Source organism: Notolepis coatsorum, assembly GCF_963971535.1.
Source record: "Notolepis coatsorum genome assembly, chromosome: 15".
Classification (NCBI taxonomy): Eukaryota; Metazoa; Chordata; class Actinopteri; order Aulopiformes; family Paralepididae; genus Notolepis; species Notolepis coatsorum.
Genome location: NC_140179.1, coordinates 77,056,407 through 77,080,276, shown reverse-complemented (window position 1 = coordinate 77,080,276; position 23,870 = coordinate 77,056,407). Strand labels below are relative to the sequence as shown.

Sequence of the window (23,870 nt, the reverse complement as noted above, 5' to 3'; positions counted from 1 at the left end):
GAAGCTGAGCCGAAGTCTCTCTGTCCTAGTAGCTGGTGTTCGCAGGCGTCTGCCTGACCTCAGCAGCATGAACAGGCTGTTGTTGGGGTGGTGAGGGTCTTTCATTATTCTGCAGGCTCTGGATTTGCACCTCTTGTTGTATAGAACCTGCAGGGGTGGTAGTGCAATACCCGTGGTACGCTCAGCTGAGCGCACCACTCTCTGTAGGGCCTTCTTGTCCTGTGCTGTGCTGTTTCCATACCAGACAGTGATGTTTCCAGTCAAGATGCTCTCTACAGCTCCGGAGTAGAAGGACTGGAGTATCTCAAGTTCAAGTTTCAAGTTTCTTTAATAGTTGTCATACAGAAGTACAGAATACTTTCATACAAAATGCTTCTTACTGTTACGCTCCAGAGACTGTGCTAGACAAGATAGTATCAAACATAGTATACATGTAATTTAGAAGAAGAAAAAGAGGTCACAGTGTTCGGTATAGACATATGTACAATGTTCTGAGTTACCATATAATATACAATACTATGCAGTGTACTAATGTACAGTACTATCTAGTGCAAAGCAGAAATGGGATGAGGTACCATTTAGGTACAATTTACAGTAAGGTGTACGAGTTGTAGTGCAATCCTTCATCAATAAATATAAAGTGTGGGGAGTGGTTGCTACAGTGTGTTTGTTTAAAGTGGGTGTGTGCTATAATCAATTCCCAGATACTCTGAACTTCCTTAACTGTCTCAGGTGGTAGAGGCGCTGCTTCGCCTTTTTTACGACTGAGTATGTGTGTTGTTATGTCAGCTCCTCTGAGATGTGGACCCCCAGGTACTTAAAGCTGCAGAGACAGAGACAGGCATTCAAACATTTAAAATAATTTATTTTCACATTCAATTACAAACAGGTGAGGGATGTAAATGAACACATTGTCACATAAGATATAGAAACCTGCCAATTAACATAATTATGTGCTCAACTGACCATCAGGTTGAAGCATACAACGCATGCGCGTGCACACACACACACACCTACACACCTACACACCTACACACACACACACACACCCTTCTCAGTGTGAATGAGGTCCACTGTGTCTCAAAGGGCTCACTAGTAGCCAATCAGAGGGCAGAGATGACTACACCAGTGGAGCAGCTCCTTTGATCTGACCGCCGCTCTCAGCCGGTGAATATTCAGAAGGTCGGGGGTCGCTGCAATGGCTTTTCAACTCGGCTCAAGTTCAGTCTTTGTCAGCCCCCCCTCCTCCTCCCCAACCCCCCCCCCCATGTGTGTCTCACAATTCCCTGTATGACGATATGATAAAATAATGTAAGATCAGATAATTTAAGATCAGATAATGTAAGATTAGATCATCTAAAATCAGATAATGTAAGATTAGATCGTCTAAAATCAGATCATGTAAAATCAGATAATATAAGATCAGATGATGTACGCGGTGACTTTGAGGACACAATGTTGATGATTCAGATTCTCCCATGATGCCTTGCTGCATGGCGGCGTTTTTGTAGTTTATTTTGGGCTAACATTTTATGTTAACATAATCGGGAGAACTTTGTCAATACTGCATTGAATACCAAGTCAATAATGCGATCACATACCAAATTCATTACTGCGATCGGATACCAAATCAATCGACCAAGTCTGATAGACCACTGCATTTCCGGCTCAAGTTCAGTCTTTGTCAGCCCCCCCCCCCCCCCCCTCCCCCCTCCTTCTCCCCAACCCCCCCCCCCCCCCAATTCCCTGTATCACAATATGATACAATAATGTAAGATTAGATAATGTAAGATCAGATCATGTAAAATCAGATCATGTAAGAGCAGATAATATAAGATCAGATAATAGTATAGTATGTTTCTAGTATGTTTCTTCGTTTGTCTTTCAGTTCCATCCCTAGTAGGGCTGCACGACTAATTGAGAAAAAAAAATCGCGATCTCGATTCATAGACCTATGCAATCTAATTTCTAAATTATGACTTTCTTTTTAATAAAATAATTTTTATTTTTATTTCTTTTACATTTACTTACCTTTTTTATGATGACGATTCTGACTTGAGTTATTCTGTATGTTACAAGATACTTTTAAGTCAAGCACTTTCATATTATGTTATGTTTAAGTCAAGCACGTTGATATATGTTATGCTGTCTGTTTAAGAATGAGTGCAATAAATGATTTTATTGAAAAAAATATAAGAATCATGTGAGAGAATCGTGATCTCAATTCTTGGAGAGAAAAATCGTGATTCACATTTTTAGCAAGAATCGTGCAGCCCTAATCCCTATTATGTTTCTTGGTTTGTCTTTCAGTTCCAGTTGTACTCGGAGGCCAGCATCGCCCTGCTCCACCTGAACAGCCCCCAGGACTTCACGGATCTCACCCAACAGGCCAAGAAGAACCTGACTCTGGACGGGAAAGAGTTAACTATTAGCTCCGCCTACCTGTTCTGGGACCTCACAGCCATCTCACAGGTACAGACGCAGATCCTCGGAAACTTCCGGAACTTCTGAGTTACTGAAATCTCTCCGACCCACTAGTGTTAATGTGTCAAAAACTGGGAGAAATGTTGTAGTATTAGGGGACTACTGTAACAAGTTGACCCTTGCTGATACCGACCATAGTGGTGCAGGGGTGTAAAGTACACTTGAGTAATTGTACTTCGTTACAATACTTACGTACTGTTTTTGGGGATTTGTACTTTACTGAAGTATTATTAGGTTTGTATACTTGTACTTTTACTCTATTACATTTCAGAGAAAAAAAAACATACTTTTTACTCCTTACATCTAAAATGCAGACCTACAAGTACAAATCTCACAGGTCCAACGATTTTAATTAGTATATTTGTTTCTCTGGCCGAACTAATGTTAACGTTATTAATCCTGTGGCCGCACTTTATTTAAAAACAGCCAATCAAATCCCCATCAATGGAAAATGAACCCGCCCATACCGATGCTGATTGGTCCTTGTGCAAGACTAGAAAGCTGGGATCTTTGATTAAACACCTGCTACCAGAAGAATAGACAGTCGGAATCTTTTTTGACTTTTACTCATGTGTGTTTTTAGCCAGATACTATGGGCTAGATCCACAAAGAATGGATTGCACGGAGCAAGTTGCACCCTTGCTTACAATTCATTATGAATTGAAAATGGGGGACCCTGATGTAAACAAGACGAAAGTCCTTCTCGGGTCTGCATCCCCTTAACAATTGTGTGTATTGAGCCGTACTGTATTGTACCCATTCTGCAATCTGTTAATCAATCACTGTGCAGATTGATTGATTGAATGAAAGTTTTATTAACAGATTGCAGAATGGGTACAATACAGTACGGCTCAATACACACAATTGTTAAGGGGATGCAGACCAGAGAAAGACTTGAATTGTAAGTAAGGGTGCAACTTGCTCCGTGCAATCCATTCTTTGTATGACTTTTACTTGACTAAGATTTTGAGACGGTACGCATACTTTCACTTAAGTACAATTTCTGGGTACTTTTTACACCCCTGTAGTGGTGTAATAATTGCTACCAGTCAAACACAGCTCTGCAACTTGGAAACGGTTGGAAACGGATACATCAGACACTGAATGAACAACACAACACAGTATCTCTCCCATTGATCCTGACCACCAATGCTCAATAATGCCCTTTCAGGGATAGTATGGTTTCGCAAAATATCCAATTTACGGGAGGTCTATTTCTGCATCTCATTATATACCTCCAGTCCAAACAGGATGAAGATGTTTCAGCCAGTCGTTTTGAGGACAACGAGGAGCTCCGCTATTCGCTACGCTCGGTGGAAAGACACGCCCCCTGGGTGCGACACATCTTCATCGTGACCAATGGGCAGATCCCCTCTTGGCTCAACCTGGATAACTCCAGAATCACTGTCGTCCCACATCAGGTACACGGGGTTCGCACAAGGTCCTTGAAGTGCTTGAAGTGCTTGATAAAAAAAAGAAAAAGAAGTTGAGGCCTGGAATTCAAAATACCGTAATTCCTCTAATAGTGACCGGTATTCAATTACAAACCGGGTCTCTATTAATGGCCGGGTGCGCTCTTGAGCTAAGCAATTATAAGCCGACCTCCTAATACAAGCCGGGTTACTAATATACTGAGCTGCATACTGAGCTGCTAAGGTAAAGTTACTTGATTTCACTTTGAAAACGTTGAAATGACCAGTGACTACCTGTAATTGCACTGTTTACTATTTCATACAGTACTTGGTTTCAATAAATGAACCCAGTACATTGTACTGGGTTCAAACTGACACAAAATGTTGATTTATTCATTATGATACGTTTGAAAATTAGAAATATAGGCCTCTCTCTTATACATGCCTCCTCCTAATAAAAGCCTGGTACCAGCTACAGTTTAAGCAAATACAAGCCCGGGTCACTATTAGAGGAATTACGGTAGCCAATTTTTTTTACAAGGTGCTTAGAAAGTCCTTGAAATTCAAATCAACCATTTGCATTGAACGTTTTGTTCATCCATGATACAATAGTTTTTTTTATCTAAAGTATAACTAATTGTCGTTAATTGGTTTTAAGCCATAAATATTGGATCAGATTGGTTTTCAATTACAAAAAAATTGCTTTTAAATGCCCTTTCAAAATGAAAAAGAGTGCTTGGGAAAGTACTTGGAAGTCCTTGAATTTTATTTTGCAATGTGTGGGAACCCTGCCTGCCAGCCACATTAAACATTTATCCTCCAACCATCAGATACACTCTAGAAAAGCCATGGAACATCCATTTGTTGGATTTAGCTGGAGTACACCCTGACCTATTGAGAAGGGGAAAAAATACTACTCAACTTATACATGTCGGATCAATGAGTAATTCATGAAAATATTATGGTTCCCTTTTATTTTTTACAGTGTAAAGGTTTCTCAAAGTACAAATCACACATATTTTTTTCTTTCTTCTTCTTGGTGTCATGGTGCAACAATCAAAATGGTCATTCTAATCCAATTTCCATTGCAAATCTGTTTTCATATAAATCAATTAATATATCTATCGTATTACATTTAGCTCAAAAAGTAATATTTCCTTGTGAAATTGCATGCCATACGATATACCACCCAGCACCAAAAACAATACTGTGTGAATGAATGAAAACGTTTATTTAAAATGGACACCACAGCTACATTGGACCAGTCACAGTGGACAGACCACATGTGTTGTTTTGCGTGTTTATAGCACAAGTGCTAGTTTTCAACACCAGTCCATTGAGGCTAAAAGATAGAATAAAATGAACAGTATAAATACAGAATAAAAATCACAAATCAGAACAAATAGTTACCACAACAAGAGTCCAACAAAACCAATCTGCGTCTACATAATGTGAGCACTGCTGCTTTGATTTCAGCCATACCTTCAGTCCTCTGCTGAAGACGTTGACATTGGACTCCAGTTTTAAGCCAGTAGGCAGAGAGTTCCATAAGTTTGCCCCGTTAACGGAGAAGGCAGACTGTCCAAACGAACTCTTGCACATCATGGGAACAGTACAGTCATCATTATTGGAAGCTTGTGTGTTTGCTCTGCTAGAACTCCAACGTCTAACCACTAACGTTGGGGATGTCCCGATCGCATTTTTTTGCTCCTGATCCGATCCGATCATGTGATTTTGAGTATCTGTCGACACCGATCTTTCCCGATCCGATCTTTCACATTAGTAACCAATTTGACGCATTTTTGTCAGAAACTGGCGAAGCAAGACAAGCCCTTCTGTTCACTCAATAGCCCCAGTCGAGCGCGGCGGCTCGCATTACATTCACCATACGAGAAATATTCAAAGTTTCAATCTGTTTGCACATTTAGTATACATTCACAGTAGGGGTGTAACGGTACACAGAAGCCACGGTTCGGTACGTACCTCGGTATTGGAGTCACGGTTCGGTACGAGTTTGGTACAACAGAAAAAAAATATTTATAATTATTATTATTAACCCATTCTCGGCCAATCACGTGTTAAGGCAGGTTTCTCCGCCATGCGTTGTCTGCCAATCACGCTGTAAGGCGTGTTTGAGATCAATATTTCATATTTTCGTCATGGTATTCATATTTCACCCACGGAGTCTTGGCTGATGCTGTCTGAGCCATCACAACTCTGCAACGCTTCAATACCACCACCTGGTGGCCGATCTGCGAGTTGCCAAACCGGAAGTGCCCATTGGAGCTCGGTCCGTCCCCTATTTTCGTCCGGCCACTCGTTTATTGTCCCGGGGCTCAATACAGACACCGTCGATATGGATCTTTGCCATAACTCAATAATCAACATGATTTGGACGTGTATTAGTAATATATAAACCGGAAATGGATCGCATCGATCAACATCCCATAATTGGGATCTGTTTGCTCCACTCATCGCCCAACGCTACGAGGAGACTGGGGTGAGTTTCAGCGTTTTTCTTTATCATTTTCGATACAAACTGCTCTGATCAATATATCACCCATACTACATAAATCATTTAACGTCGGTCATTGAATTATAAACGACCCCCCCCCCCCTCCGTTCACCCGCAGATGATCAGTCATGACGTTTAGGACCATGTACAGTTGAAATGTTTTATATAGCATGGATCGGTATCAAACTGCATTTGATAATCTAATATATGCATTTATGCCTATATCTCACGTTCTATGAAATACTGCAGAAAACGATAACATATTTATAATCTAGACGGTATTTTAGTATGAATGTGTGAATGAAAAAGTAAAACGTTCCTACATCCTGAACGATAGATAATTGATGTTGAATGGGCCATAGTAATGTCAATTTAGAAATACAATTTAAAAAGTTATAGCCCTGCAAAGAAGGTGAACATCTCCATAGACAAATAGCGCTGGCAGAGGATGGTTTAGGATGATCAAAGTGGTGGCAGAGATAATTTTTTTAATACATTTTCATTTTATTTTTTAAATTTATATATTATATTCATTCAATAATTTTCTATAGGCTTGCCGTGGTAGTCAGTGATACTGGTGTCATTCTGTGTTCAGGCATCCAGAGAAAATTAATTGCCTAGTGCCCCTTTAACTACTTATAGGCTTGGTAAGTTTCAGTTTCACTTCTAGAGAGGATTTAACTTCACATGAAGCCGAGACTGAAGACTAGAGAACAGATGACATGTTACACAACAAGGGCAGAGGATTATTTGGATTTAAACACAATAGCAGTTCAACTGGAGAGGAGCTCAGATGATCAGTCCGAAAAAGTATGTTTCTTTTTTTATTTGATCAGTGTGAGTCCGGCGGGGGAGAATGTTGTTGTTGTTTGTTGGCGACGCGCGCGCGTGTGTTGGCGATGCGCGGCGTGTGTGTGTTGGCGATGCTTGCCTTGTGTGTGTGTTGGCGATGCGCGATGTGTGTGTGTGTGTTGGCGATGCGCGGCGTGTGTGTGTTGGCGATGCGCGGTGTGTGTGTGTTGGCGATGCGTAGCGTGTTGGCGATGCGCGGTGTGTGTGTTGGTGATGCGCGGCGTGTGTGTGTGTTGGCGATGCGCGGCGTGTGTGTGTATTGGCGATGCGCGGCGTGTGTGTGTGTTGGTGATGCGCGGCGTGTGTGTGTGTCTTTTCATTGGTTTTCTTTTGGTTAACATTATTGGGCGAACAAGAAAACGAAAAAAACTGTACAATTGTAATGACCCTGCAGGCTGCAGCTGTTCTTCTAATGTAAATGTGCCTTTCTCCGTGCACTTTTGCTCGCTCTGATGTCGGACTCTGTGTGCCCGGCCACGCGCGCTGTTCTCGCACGGACCTCGCGAGTGCCTGCATGCGCGACTGGTATGTTTGAGCTGTCACGTATTCGTCGTATGGCTGCACGTACCGTACTGTGACGGCCGTACCTTTAATTCGCGGGACGAATACACGTACCGTTACACCCCTAATTCACAGTGTTCGACTTACGTAATGATTTGCTCCATTTTGGTCTGAAACGCCCACTAATAATACTCACAAAGCGATTGTTGACGTTATCCAGGTGAACGTTCTTCATTCAATACAGCTGTTTGGCAGAGCAGTGAGAGCACCAGCCGTCCCCCAGTCCTCGCTCTAGTCACATAACGTTGAACGCACGCGGAACGTCCGCCTTACAAACATTGCAACTGGCTATTGGACTGGCTTCGGTTTCGATTTTAAAATGCTTCCAAACTTCTGACATTTTGTCTAGCTGCTCAGGTGTTACGAGTTATCAGGTGGACATAACCTGCCGGTGTTTTGGGAGCATTCAGGAGCGGAGCTTGTAGGTCTGCTATTTTCGGCACACGTCACTGTCGTGCGACGGTGTAAATCAAAGGAAATGCGTTTGTTTTGACAAATTCTTCTGCTCTGTGTGACAATAAATGAATGATGTTATGTAATTTAAAACCAAAATTAAGGCCTCAGTATGAGTTTAAGACGTGAACATGGTCATGTTTGTTGAATAAAAGAGAACCTTTTTTTTTTTTTACTCCAGATTTAAAACAAATTTAATAAAAATTCCTGATCCTCTAAAAATCATGTGATTGGATCGGGACATCCCTAACTAACGTGTGTGTGTGTGTATGCAGGACATCTTCCAGAACCGCAGCCACCTGCCGACCTTCAGCTCCCCTGCGATAGAGACCCACATCCACCGCATCCCAGGCCTCTCCCAGAAGTTCATCTACCTCAATGACGACGTCATGTTTGGCAAAGACGTCTGGCCCGACGACTTCTTCAGCCACTCCAAAGGACAGAAGGTCTGAGTCACTCCATCGCCGCTTCCTCCGTCGCACCGTTGGCTAAAAGCCTGCAACACCAGATTCATCATCCGCACGCAGCGCACACACGCACGCACGCACACACACACACAGCTTCTATCCCCAGGCCATCAGGATGCTCAATGACACTATGTAAAAACCCATCGTCTACATACACTACACACACATCCACACGTACACACTCACTTTAAAGGCCAACTTGCAGGTTAAACCCTACTCTGCAATTATGGGTAGTTTACATCATTGGTATCTAATTTAATTATAAATTTTTTTCCATTTGACGCTTTAAATGCCATTCAGAAAGGGTTAAAAAGGTCCACGCACGAATAACATGCACGGAGCAAGTCAAAAAGCTTATCAGACGCTAGCACGGCCGTGACGTCACTTCAGGCAACTTTATGCCTGTCCGGGTCATAGTACTACTGGCTATATGGCTCTTAGCAATATGGCTACTGTCGTGAACCATTTTAGATCGGGGCTTGTAAAAGAGTTTTGGGAACGAGTAAAATGTGCAGGTCCTCTTCTCAGACCTGTGGGGCAAAGCACTGCACACGCATCATGCAAGCTAGCAAGCTACACGTTGCGGCATGTTGATACGATAGCCCATTTAGCTTCACTCGGCGGCTACCAAGCTAAGCTAAGCTACGTTAGCTACTAACGTTGTATACACAATATTTACAACACAATGATCAAACACCTTATAACTACTACTACTATTGTCGTGTCCATAAGTTCCATGGCAGAATACTTGAGGACAAAGGTATACAAAGAGGAGAGAACCATTTTAAATCGGGCATTGTTAGGAGTTTCGAGAATGGCGGCTACCAAGCTAAGCTACGTTAGCTACTAACGTTGTATACACTATGTACAACGCCCACAATGATTTACATTATTACAAATATGGTAACGTGGTTGTGGCGTTTACAAATAGTGGCTAGCTTTAGAGATGAATGGCTATGATCACGGAGCAATAGTGTTAGGTGAAACAGATACATTTTCATTCATCACTCCTCGGCTAGTAGTAGCAAGGCTCTCTGCTTCCGGCCACTACCTGCCTGTGACTCTCAGAGCCCCTCGCTGCCCTGCACCTGACGTGACGTCATCATTAAGATGACACACGCACGTTATTGAACCATGGATTAAAATATGCATGTGCGTGGAGCTTGTGGTTTGGTCGACAAAATGTTTGATAAACACGCTAAAACTGGGTCAATTTCGAAAAATTTTCCCCCCTCTTCATGAAAGTCAGCGTTGGCCTAGTCACATTGTTTATTGAACAAAAATACAACCTGCAAGTTGGCCTTTAAATAAACACTCACCTTACCACTCACTTTACTCACTTTAGACACTTTAACACACTTTATATTTATCTATTATTAAAGAGATTTGCACTACATTCAATACCTCATTTGCACACTACCCCAAGTGTTGTACCTCTGCATTCTACCTCACTGTTACTCATTTTTACTCTGTATATGTATATTGACTTTACCTACTTTTTACTTCAAAATAGTTTACCGGTACTTACTTTCTCCTTACTGTATGTATCCCACTCTCAGGGGCTCATAAGAAACAAGCATTTCATTATAAAGTATTCTGTATTTTGTTCTGACAAATAAAAACAAACTTGAACTTGAACCACACTGTGTCCTTTAACCCTTTCACTGCCACACTACAGAAGGTTAACCCTTTACTATCACACTACCGACGTGTGATAGTAAAGGGTTAACCTTATGTAGTGTGGCAGTGAAAGGGTTAACCTGCTGTTGTGTGGCAGTGAAATGGTTAACCCATCTCCTCTGTGCAGGTGTACCTCACCTGGCCCGTTCCTAACTGTGCTGAGGGTTGCCCAGGGTCCTGGATCAAAGATGGCTACTGTGACAAGGCCTGCAACAACTCAGCCTGCGACTGGGATGGAGGGGACTGCCTGGGTGAGAGAAGCAACAACACCCTCCTCTAAAAATAATATCGATAATAAAAAAAAAAAATAATAAAAAAAATATTGTGACCTGCAACAGTGCAGCTTTAAAACCAGAGACAGTGGACAGACATACTTGTCTTTCTTGCCTGCAACTTAAAGTAATTGCTTTGCTTGTCCAAATGACAATACTGACCAAATTGAGATTTATTTTGTTTGCTTTCTAATTTAAAATACAGTTTGAAACCGTCTGTACACAGTAGGCTATGTATGCTAGCAGAGCTAGTCTCCAGTCGCGAGTCACGGTGCACGGTGGTTTGTCCACCAAAAAAGCGCCAAAAGATAGAAAATAAATTAGCAGAGCCAGAACTAGACTCCCCTGGAGCCACAGCCAGCAGAGAAGCCTGTTTACTTTTGTTTTCAAACCAGCCGCAGCCTGAGAACTGGAGTGTGAGGGGCTGTAACACTAAAGATGGCGGCAACGACAAAGAATTGCTTCAAAATAAACATGCATTTGTTTAAATAATAATAATAAAAAATAATAATAAAAAAAAATTAATACTAATAAAAATATCGATAATTATCTATATCGAACGATATGAAAAATGTTATCGTGAGATATCGTGATAACATTTTTGGCCATATCGCCCAGCCCTGCTCTTAACCCTAACCGGATGACATTGTGTCTAATGTAGGAGCTCGACGGCATAGATGGGTCTCTCTGCAGTGTCATAACTAGGGTTGGGTACCGTTCACATTTGAACCGATCCTGTGAATCGGTACCTTTTTTCTGTACTTTAGACTCAAATTTTTTTTAGCTACCTACCTCAGTTAGTTAAAATTAGTCCAAACTTCTAATTATTTATTATCATTATTTATTTAGAACAATTTGTTAATATATATATATATATGTATATACACACACACATACGGTATCTTTAAATATAATTTGTTTTACAAATAACAAGTATAAAACTATTAAACAAACCACTCTAGCAGCAATGAACTATTATGCGGAACTAAAAGGTACACATCTATATATTTAAATTAAGGCTGTCAAAGTTAACGCGGTATTAACGGGTTATCGCCCGATTCTATTAACGGCACTATTTCTTTTAACTCACGATTAACTTTTAAGAAAAGTTTTTTTTTTTTTTTTTGTTTAACCTTCAAAAATAAAATGTACTAGACTTCACTCAGGTGTATTATTGATGCTCTCATTGATACTATGTTTGTTTCTGAAGTGTGTGTGTGTGTGTGAGATGTATATAGAGAGAGAGGGGGGTGAGAGAGATGAGGAAGGGGCAAGAGAGAAAGAGAGCTGGGAGAGTGTGTGTGTGAGAGAGAGAGGGGGGTGTGTGATTACTAGGGATGGGTACCGAATTCTGTACTTTTGAGGTACCGAACCGAAACACGTCGGTACTACCGAGTAACGAATCAAGTGAGAAACCGATTTTTTTTTTTTTTTTTTTTTCATGTCAACGTTCACACGCACAATATATGCTTACCTAGGATTTGACTTGATTCAACAACAAAGCAGTCGGAGCAATGACGAGCCGAAAACTGTCGAAATTGTAGTTATTTGAAGTTTGGATTTTTTTTTTTACGACTGAGGTAGGTAAATTAAATTTCTTGAGACTAAAGTACAGAAAAAAGGTACCGTTGGGTACCGGTATCGATTCACAGGTACCGGTATCGGTTCAAATGTGAAAGGTACCCATCCCTAGTGATTACTCAGCCCTTGTGTGGGTGAATGTAACAAGTTCCTAACGTTTTCTTGCCCCTATTATTTCATGCACACTTTATTCATTGTTTTAAATTATTATTTTCTTTTAATAATTGTGCATCACTCTGTTTTGAATTTTATGCAAATTTGCAATGCATGAGGGTCATCCTTTTGTGTTAAATGGCTGCATAAAGCAAGCATTTGTTGACTCATGTTGATAAGAGTATTAAAACTTGAAAAAGATCCATTTAAGGTAGATAAAAAAATATATATGCGATTAATTTACGATTAAACGCGAGTTAACTATGGACAATCATACGATTAATCGCGATAAAATATTTTAATCGATTGACAGCACTAATTTAAATAAATATACCTGAAGATGCTGAACAACTGCTTTGTTGTTGTTGAATCAGGTCAGCGTGTATTGTGCGCGTGAACGTTGACGGGAACGTGCGGTAAACGAAACGTTGACGTCATCGGACTTAAAAAAAAATTTAAAATTGTTTGCATTACCGAAACTCTGTAGTACCGACGTGATTTGGTCGATACCCTTAAAAGTAGGGATGTCCCGATCACATTTTTTATATATATATACCGGTGTATATATATATATATATATATTTTTTTTTATTTTTTTTTTTATCCCAATTTCTCACATTACATTCACCCTGAATGTTGACGTTATCCAGGTGAAAAGTTAACTTCATTCAAGCGAGGCATTGCAATCCTTGACATAGATCATTTGATGTATAATTAAATCAAAGGAAATGCGTTTGTTTTGGCAAAATTCTTCTGCTCTGTGTGACAATAAATAAATGAATGATGATATGCAATTTAAAACCAAAACTAAGGCCTCAGTATGAGTTTAAGACGTGAACATGGTCATGTTTGTTGAATACATTTTTTTTAATAATAAAAAAAAAAAATCCAGATTTTTTATTTATTTTTTGCCGATCTTCGGAAAATCGGATCGGGACATCCCTACTTAAAAGTACCGGATTCTGTACCCATCCCTAACCATGGGGCAGAATGCAGTGGACACACTGGTCAAATGTATAAAAACATTCATGGTCTGACTCTGAAACAGACATGGCTGATAACTAATTATTAACTCATTCTGCGCCATCGCTTAATGTGCCAGAGGGCGCTAGTACGCCACCGCTTTAATCAATGGGGGGACTGCGGGATTTGCGAGTGCTTAAAATATATCTTATATTATAGCTATGGGTCTAATACACCAGTCGATTGTCAGTGAGTTGCTTCCAGTCAACATGTACAAAACGGATTGTTTTTTCATCCGTACATTTCCGTTTTATACCGTTTTGAATACGAGTATAGTTTAGGTGATTCTTAGTAATCCCAGGAAAAGATGCGATAGTAGATAAGATTCCCTTTAGTGGAATACACTAAACACGTTGTCATTTTTCGCCTGATTATCGAATCTTCCTGAAATCAACGCTAGATTATCATTATTATCCTTCCTCATGCAAGAATGAAATGGCCCTCGTAGCGCTGCGCTCGCCCCGCCACCTCCTGCACTCAACGGTAAACAGCCACACACACACACACACACACACACAGCCGCGATCGCGGTAGAAAGAAATATCAGATCAACGCAAGATTTTATATATGGTATCTGATGTAATGCAAAAGAAATAATCCAATTATCTGATCGCCATTCCAAATACTGCTCGTGGAGGTCCGTCCTACATTGCCCGGCATTGCATATGAAGGGGGGGGGGCAGCATAGCAGATGTAACGTTGTAAAGGCTAGTCCTGCCGGAGTATTTAAACCCCGCCCGCAGGGCTCAGATCTGCCCTGAAAATAAACTACACCATTTCTATTGTACCATTGTTCTGTTCTTGACTTGTTTAAAGAAGACCTGTACGGCCCATGGGGACATTAACGTGTGTTGTCGGGCCCTATAAATAAATTTGATTTGATTTGATTTGATTCTAATAGAGTGCAATACCGACTGGAAGGCGTAGGCGGCGGTATTTGCCCTTTTGCAAGCTCAGACCCATTCCCAATGATAACGTCAGGCTGGATGGATGAAAAATGAATGGATATAGCTAATAAAAGAAATAACGATTAAAACCCGACGTTTCTCGTGATTGGCGCTGAATGGTTGGCGAGTTAACCCGACTTTTTCCGTGATTGGTGCAGAATGAGTTAAGGCAATTAGCGTTAATGTTGAAAATTGCAGACTTCTCACACTTCTCGTTACCATGCAGTAAATGGACCGCATCTAATATAGAGCTTTTATCCAAAACGCTTTACAACTTATGCTTTCACACATTCACACACACATTCACACACACATTCACACACATTCACACACCGACGGCAACGTGCCGACCTGCTCATCGGAAGCTGTTAGGCGTTAAGTGTCTTGCTCAAGGACACTTCGACACGCTGCTGGGAACCTTCTGATTACCAGACGACCGCTCTACCTCCTGAGCCACGGTCCCCCCCCCCCCCCGCAGTCTAATATGATGAACATCGATTAAATTACCTTGCATGTAATTTTACGCCACCTAAGCAGAAGAAAGGTCCTTCTCAATATCATGGTCTATTTATTTAGTTTTCAGAGTCTGACTTTATTTAGTTTTCATCATCGCCCAGCCCCTATCTCTAACATTCCTTTCACACACACCACACATCCTCACTCACACTCTCTCTCACACTACAAAATGTCACAAAACATAACTGTACATTACTATATTATTGTATATACGGTAGTACTTTTCCTTAATTCTTAATCTTAGCATTGTATTTTATTCGTATTACTTTTTAGCATGTCTATTTTATTATCTATTCTATTTTATTATTTGTATTTTTGCAAAAATGTTGCACAATCGAGGCGGGCATGGCCACCTTCATTTCACAAACAAAGCGGGGCTTGCGAGTCGCAACTCACTTTTGACGCTCCAAGGTGTTTAATTGTGACAAAGTTCGAAACGTTGTATCTGCAATTTTTTGTCACAATTAAAACACCTTGGAGCATCAAAAGTGAGTTGCGAGCCCCGCTTTGTTTCATGTACTACTGTTTTTACAGTTGGGCTCAGCACCAAGGAACGGAGGATGTGCGTTATAAATCTTTTCTGCACCTTCATTTCACTACATGTCTTGTGTATGTATGTGACAAATAAATCTCTTGAATCTTGATTCCTTCCACTTCTTCACAGGTGCGGGGGGTAACAGTCGGTTTGGGGCTGTGGCGGGGGGTGGAGGTGCTGGCGGTGGTGGGGGGCAGCCCTGGCAGTTTGCAGGGGGTCTGGGTGGCCTAGGGGGCGTGTCCTACTGCAACCAGGGCTGTGCCAACAGTTGGCTGGCGGACAAGTTCTGTGACCAAGCCTGCAACGTGCTCGCCTGTGGGTTCGACGTGGGGGACTGTGGCCAAGGTGAGCTCAGAGAAACAGGGTTCGCACACAAGGTCCTTGAAGTGCTAAAGTGCTTGATTTTTGTCAAATAAAAAAAGTCAAGGCCTGGAATTCCTTGAAAACAGAAAAACAAAATACCTGCTGTCGTGTGGCAGTGAAAGGGTTAACCGTTTGGTAGTGTGGCAGTGAAAGGGTTAACCGTTTGGTAGTGTGGCAGTGAAAGGGTTAAAGTGCTTGATTTTTGTTAAAAAAAGAAACTCAAGGCCTGGAATTCCTTAAACAACCAATTTTTTAACGAGGTGCTTAAAAAGCCCTTGAAATTCAAATCAACCATTCACATTGAAAGTTTTGTTCATCCGTGATAAAATAGTTCTGAATCAAGAAATATATTTTTTAACTGTTTTGTAACTGATCGGAAATAGGTTTTAAGCCATACATATTGGATCCGATTTTCTTTTCAACAAAAAACAGCATTTAAAAGTGAATTGTATCCTTTTTAAATGCCCTTTTAAAATGGAAAATGGTGCTTAGAAAAGTACTTGAAAGTCCTTGAATTTCATTTAGCAATGTCTGTGGGAACCCTGGTTCAGAGAAATTTACTTATTGTTGATTGTACCTTGTTAAGGGCTCCGTTTTCTAAGTGTTTTCCACTCACAAATCACCTGCTACTGTTAGTCCTTTACTTGTATCAAGAGCTCAGTCATTTATTCATATACATTTTTTTTTAAATAAATTGGTTTATTGCAATTTTCAACTAACAATCTTCACACAAAAAAGTATAGAAAATGTAAACAAATACACCCACACATCCATCGTGATGTTTATGTTTGAATCCCAGAGTGGGCCTTTATTTAATATTCATGCCCTTTTTAACATCTTGGCCAGGGACTACAGATGAAATCTAGCCTTTGGCTAATTCTGGCGTATTTACATCTTTAATGTTGATTAATATGCACTGTCCCCTTTTGCAAATAAACGTAAATGGCCATCATGTCGTCGCTCCAGAGCACTTGGACCAGCTGTACCACGTGACCCTGTCGAGGAACCAGAGCCTGTATACCCTTCCCGCGGGCGAGACCAGGCCCTACTTCAGCTTCGACGGCGTGGCCCGCCGGGCGATCGAGGCGCAGGTCGCCGACAACCCGGCGGTGCGGCACACCTCGGTGGCCAACAAGTGGAAGACCGTCCACCTGCTGCTTCACCCGGGTCACAATGCCACGCGGGTCCACTACAACCTCACCTTCCAGCGGGACGACGAGACCGAGTTCACCATGAGCTTCGTGGTGGCGGTGGACACGCGCGAGCTCCCCGCCGCAGGGGCCAACAACAACGTGTCCCGACCCGGCGACGGGGGAAGCAAGGAGCCGAAGCCCACGTCGACCCCGGAGCCCGAGGTCCCTTTCCCGGACGTCCCTGAGGACAGGCGGGGTCCTAAGGTAAAGAGGAGGCCCCCCGGAGAGCGGGAGGTGCCCGTGGTGGAGGTGCCCGCGGTGGACGTGTCGCTCTTGCCCGCCGTGGTGCGCAGCGAGCTGCTGAGGCTGGAGGAGGAGCTGTTGATCGGGGATATCACCGTGAGGGGTTATAATCTCACGAGAGCCACCCTCCTGGAGCCGTATAGGACGCTGACGCCGCCCCCTTCGCGTCGAGAAGGTGTAGACTCACGACCGGCCGGTGGGAGTGAGGTCAAATCCCAGCCGGAGACACAGGAAGACGGCGTGAAGGCAGAGCGAGAGAATGCCAAACAGGAAGAGGAGGCAGACAACCAAAAGCCAAATATAGACGATGTCAAAAAAGATTCGGCTGAAAAAGACCAACCGAAAGCCCCGACTCCTCCTCCTCTCATCCCAATTCGTATCGACGATGACCTTCCCGAACGCCCGGAGGGCACTTTTCGCAACAACGCGGAGCCCCCCCCGTCCTCCAAGCTGCTGGACACCGTGGTGGGCCGAGGGAAGGGCCTGAAGGACCAGGCGGAGCCGCCCAGCCTGTTGGGCCGAGGGAAGGGCCTGAAGGACCAGGCGGAGCCGCCCAGCCTGTTGGGCCGAGGGAAGGGCCTGAAGGACCAGGCGGAGCCGCCCAGTCTGGTGGGCCGAGGGAAGCGCCTGGAGGACCAGGCGGAGCCACCCAGTCTAGTGGGCCGAGGGAAGCGCCTGGAGGACCAGGCGGAGCCGCCCAGCCTGGTGGGGAGGAGGCTGCAGCACTACATCTCCTCGGACAGAGGGTTCCTGCCCTGGGAGAGGAGCAAGTACTTCCAGGATCTGCTGGAGGTGAGAATCTACATTATTATTACATCTGCATCTGGTATTAACGTCTAAATCAAATCAAATCAAATGTATTTGTAAGGCCCCGACAACACATGTTAATATCTCCATGCTCCCGACACGTCTTCTTTAAACAAGTCAAGAAGAGAGGGCGGCTACGTGGCGTAGTGGGCAAGGCGCTCGCCACGGATGCAGAGACGCTGGGATCGCCTGTTCGATCCCAGCGCTCCACATTGCTTTCAGTTTAGCTGGTTGTCCGTACTAATACACATTGGCCATATTAGGGGGTGGGAAACTGATGGGTGGGGATCGGGCGTTGTGGACAGCGACTCCTACAGGTCGGTTGGTGCGCCTGCGCAGTAGAATCAGGAAGTGTCGGGGGCAGCGTGAGCCTCCCACGCGTTACTCCTCGCCACTGAGAGATCGAGCTGCGCAGGTGAAAAGATGCGACTGCTGTTACCTCAAGTACCGGAGGGGACTTGTGCTATGTATGACTTAGTCCACATTGCAGCCGGCTTGTGGGAGGCAAGAAACAGCGTTCGTGACAGGGGAGGGTTGAATTGGACGATACGAAATTGGGATGGGAGAAAATATAGAAAATGGGAGAAAAAGTGGATAAAAAAAAACAAGTCAAGAAGAAACATCGCAATAAATCAAGAACAAAGACAAAAACACCAGGAAATCCAAAATAAAATTAAATGTTAAATAAATTAAATAAATGAATGCAACACTCCAGTCAAAAGCACACGACGGGCGAGCGACGTCGCCTGGCAGTGGCGATGCGAGCGGCTGTCACTCAACGACAATCGCTTAGCACCCCACACCAGACCCGACCCGACCGTTTAGGTCCATTAAACCGGTCCATGGCCGTCAGATAGACTCATTGGTTGTGCGTAATGTAGGAGAGAGATAGAGAGAGAGAGAGAGCACAACTCATTGACTGATTTAAATTATTATCACATCCCATCTCCAACTAACGTTATTTATTTAAATTGTTCCTGTTAATTAATAATTAACATAAGTAGCATGGTAATAATACATTATTATTATTGATCAATTAATGTATTGATACATTTATTTATATTACAAATGATACACCAGTAGAAGTCATGTTATTTCCTCATTGTCCTTGCTGTGTTGCCTGCCGTCACCAAAAAAAATAGGATTGAGGCGATATTTAGCCAAGGCGACAGAAGTTGCTGCGCGATCGTCGCTCGAAAATCTCCTGCCGTGTGGGTTGTCTAATTCATAACAATGGAAGCGATACAATTCTGTCGGTCGCCTCGCTTAAAAAAATCGTCGTCTGGCAAAAATTGCCCACTGTGTGCGTTGGACTTCTCAGACATACCCCATGCGAAGGTAAGGATAAACTCACTAAAAACCTAGCAATAGGAAAAAAGCACCACAGGCAATGTGGAGGGGAGAAACCTTGGAAGGGCCGTTCAAGGGGGGATCTCCTTTCTTAGATGTCGGTGATAGTAGTGTTGCTATAAAACAGGCTAAACAGTTTATCTATGGTGCCCACAATCACAAAAGAGCCCTTGAGCAAAGACACTGAACCCCAAACCTGTTCCAGGGGCACTGCACTCTGGGCTGCCCTGCACCCCGACCTCTCTGGGCGGCACGGAGGTGCAGAGTCTGTCTACAGAGAAGTCTGTTCATTCTGCCACCGTCTTGATAACGGAGACTAGCTGACCTTAGGTATATAGGTCTATTTATATACCTTGCTCAATTTTCAACCGTTTGGTTTGTTAAAAAGTTAAAACGTCAGATGTAGTTATCATACTGCATACTTATAATGGACTTTCATATGAAAATAATTTTTTTTTAATACAAATTCTTCCATGCAAGAATCATAGCCACATTAACACATTGAGTGCCAACGTCGAGATTAGTCGTCTTAACTCGCCATGCGTTGAGTGCCAATGACGAGTTTTCTCGTTTTGTTCTCGTTATTTCTTTTATTAGCAATATCCATTCATTTTTCATCCATCCAACCTGACGTTATCATTGGGAATGGCTCTGAGCTCGAAAAGGGCAAATACCGCCGCCTATCGTCTCCCGGATGGTATTGCACATCATTGGATTGGATTGGCTGAAAAAGTGCATCGAAAAAATAACTCCGGTCCACGTTTTACTTCTGGGGCATGCATCTGGATACTATTGCATTGACTGAGGGGACTGGAAGAAGCGTTGATTATCTGTTTCGGAGTATAACGTTGGATCAATAAACGCGATCGATATTTGGAATGGCGATCAGGAATTGGATTAATCTTTTTGCAGAACATTGATGTGAGGTAAGGACTCTATGTTACCAGTTTTGGGTTAATCAGTTTATTTGAAAACTATTCATAAATCAGCCGAAAATTACGTGTTTTGTGTATTCCACTAAATGGCTATTATCGCAGAATTTCTCTGAAATTACTAGAACTCTCCGAAACTATACTCGTATTCAAAACGGTATAAAACGGAAATGTACCAATGAAAAAACAATCCGTTTCGTACATGTTGACTGCAAGCAAGTCATTGATAAGCGAGGGCTGTTTTAGACCCATAGCCATAAATTAAGATATAGTTTAAGCGTTCGCAAATATCCCCGACCTCCCATTGACTAAAGCGATGGCACGGAAGGGGTTATCTGGGCATAGGGGCGTGGCTCTCAATGTGTTAATAACGTTTGTAATAAACCAAACCGTTTGTAAATCCGTCAAGATTTCAGCCAGTTAACACATCCACCGCCGGAAACGCTTTAAAACGTTATTGCCCGCCATGCTTATACCGCCAGACCACGCTGTACAGCAATATTGAGATCAATATTTCATTTTTTCGCCATGGCATTCATAATTCATATATACACCTCCGGCGCTGCAGCTGGACCCTACGGCTAAAAAAAACAACGGCTCAATACCGCCGCCTGGTGGATGGTCGGGCGAGTTACACTGGTAAACGGGATATGACTGCTGTGCGTCCATTAAATTCATCCGGCCGTCAGACATTGTTGCAAGGCTCCCGACAGATACTATAGTACATATCGATCGCTTTATAAACTTAATAATCGATATGATTTCGGTGTTTATTGCGACATACAAACCGGAAAAGGACCTACAGTAGGCGATCGACGTCCTATACCTGCGATCTTTCACCGCCAGTCTCATTGACGCACGGTAAGAGGAATAGAACGTTATTTCCAGCCCAATTGTTTATTCTTTTCACTGCAAACCGATCTGATCAATATATCACCCATACTACATAAAGCATTTACTGACGATCACGGAATTATAAACGACCCCCCCCCCCCTTTCATCCGCGCATGATGAAGCATAACGTATAGGATCATATACAGTAGATTTTTTTAATATAGCGTGTATCGGGAATAAACGGCAGTTGATAATCTATATATGCGTTTATGCCTATAACTCACGTTCTATGAATTACTGCAGAAAACGATAAAAACATACTTATATTCTAGAAGGTATTTTTGGAAGAATCTATGAATGAAAAAGTATAACGTTCCTACATCCTGAACGATAGATAATCGATGTTGAATGGGCCATAGTAATGTCAATTTAGCAATACAATTTAAAAAGTTATAGCCCTGCAAAGAAGGTGAACATCTCCATAGGCTTAGAGTGGTGGCAGTGAGCCTACATTGATGGATAGAACCGTGGCAGGGAATGTGTTAAGAGTATTTTTGTTTGTGCAGATCATCACCTTAGAGCAGTAGCACCGTAGCAAGATGGCCGCCGGTGAACTACGCGGGAGACTCCGCCTTGAGCCATCTAGTCGTTATATATAATATCTATGGTTGTGACACCTCATCGGGTTGTCTACTGTGTAGAGGGGAACTACTTACACATTTTGAATCTCTTCGGGCTCCCTAGGAAGAGGAGCGACTGCAGGAGGAACTGATGTACGAGGCTGATGGCGCCGCCACAGGTCGGAGGCTGAAGGACACCTTTGCAGACTCGCTGCGTTACGTCAACAAGCTGCTGAACGGACAGTTTGGTTTCACTTCCCGCAAAGTCCCCGCCCACATGCCCCACATGATTGACCGCCTCATCATGCAGGAACTCCAGGACACGTGAGTGCAGGGTTCGCACAAGGTCCTTGAAGTGCTTAAAGTGCTTGATTTTTGTCAAAAACATTTCAGGGAATTCCTTTAAAATGACATGGTGCTTAAAAAGTCCTTGAAATTCAAATCAACCATTCGCATTTAATGTTGTTCATCCATGATCAAATTGTCTGAATCAAGAAATCGTTTTTATTTATATTTTTTTAATAACATCTGACGAGTTGCTGTCTCGCGTGCTCCAACTGCTTTTCCTCATTTCTTGGCGTGTGATACTCTAGCTGGCAAGCAGGCCAAGAAGATGCTTAAAAAAACAGCATTTAAAAGTGAATTGTATCCTTCGAGTGACATCCTTGAACATTTTAAATAGTAATTGGAAAAGTACTTAGAAGTCCTTGAATTTCATTTTGCAATGTCTGTGGGAACCCTGGTTCATGGATTGGCTGATTCAGTCTGCAATAGTATGAAGCTCCTAAAAACATGCCTTTGTTCATGGGCATTTTCTTAATCTGTTATAGTTTTGTATTATTGTGAAGAGTTTATTTGTTTATCAGTTATTGAGAGTTTGAAAAAAGAGTTTGAATGTGGCCACCAGTGATGTCATTGGGGACATTGAATCCTTTTGTTGTGTTAATTACACAACAATGATAAGGAAATGATAAGGCAGCAGTTCCTATAAGACATGGTATTGCTATTTTCTCATCTACATAAGTTCATGGTGCTGTCCCCGATGACATCACTGTTGGCCATATTCAAACTCATTTACTCTCAATAACTGTCAAACTATAAAAAAAAAAATCAACTTTTTTATCCCCCTTTAACCAGTTTGTTTTGCTACATCTATACACAGCTACCATTTCTAGAGTAGATTTTCAGATTCCTTTGCCCTCATCTGTTAGGATCTCTGTTTAACAGTACTGTATATTTGCATATCTTGTATGTCACAAATGTAACAGTACTATATACCTGTATGTCATGTATGTCATAAATGTCATGATATATAATTATCTGTATATCTGTATGTTGCGTATGTCATTATGGATTGAAAATGGGGGACCCTGATGTAAACAAGACGAAAGTCTTTCTCTGGTCTGTATTCCCTTAACAATTGTGTGCATTGAGCCGTACTGTATTGTACCCATTCTGCAATCTGTTAATAAAGTTTTCAGTAAGTAATCAATCGATCAGTAGGAAAACCGACCACACGATCACAGTGTAGAACCACCCGAGGCACTGGGGCAAAAACGTCATCTGCGTCTCCTCTCCTTTACCTCCCAGGTTCCCGGAGGGGTTCGACCAGACGTCGGCGCACCGCGTGCGTCACTCGCAGGACATGCAGTTCGCCTTCTCCTACTTCTACTTCCTGATGAGCGCCCTGCGGCAGCTCAACGTCTCCCAGGTGTTCGACGAGATCGACACCGACCACTCTGGGGTGCTGTCGGACCGGGAGATCCGCACCCTCGCCACCAGGATCCACGAGCTGCCCCTGAGCTTGCAGGTCAGACCGGGAGGCGTTTGGTTATTCACGTTAAAGGAACACGCCAACATTTTGGGAAATTAGCTTACAGTCTTCTCCAGAGAGGGACAAGAAGATAGATACCAGTTTCCTCTCTGTGCGTTCTGTAGAAAGCTATCTGGCTAGCCTAGCTTAGCACAATGAATGGAAGCGGACATGGCCGGTGTTAGTTGGACAATGCCTAGGCTAACCAGTCATGTCCGCTTCCAAGTTCAGACATCCTACTATATCAGTAAAGAAGACGATACA

The 23,870-nt window shown here is 42.7% G+C and overlaps 1 protein-coding gene across 1 annotated transcript in view; it reads left to right on the top strand.

The window, feature by feature from the left end:
* Nucleotides 1-23,870, top strand: part of gnptab (N-acetylglucosamine-1-phosphate transferase subunits alpha and beta) — an 89,527-nt gene that overhangs the window by 42,598 nt on the left and 23,059 nt on the right. Inside the window, exons 8-15 of the mRNA XM_084330197.1 lie at nt 2,311-2,472; nt 3,726-3,905; nt 8,553-8,723; nt 10,552-10,675; nt 15,581-15,796; nt 16,781-18,042; nt 21,918-22,117; nt 23,384-23,603. Coding sequence (XP_084186323.1) covers nt 2,311-2,472; nt 3,726-3,905; nt 8,553-8,723; nt 10,552-10,675; nt 15,581-15,796; nt 16,781-18,042; nt 21,918-22,117; nt 23,384-23,603 — 2,535 coding nt within the window. The remainder of the gene's footprint in view (nt 1-2,310; nt 2,473-3,725; nt 3,906-8,552; nt 8,724-10,551; nt 10,676-15,580; nt 15,797-16,780; nt 18,043-21,917; nt 22,118-23,383; nt 23,604-23,870) is intronic.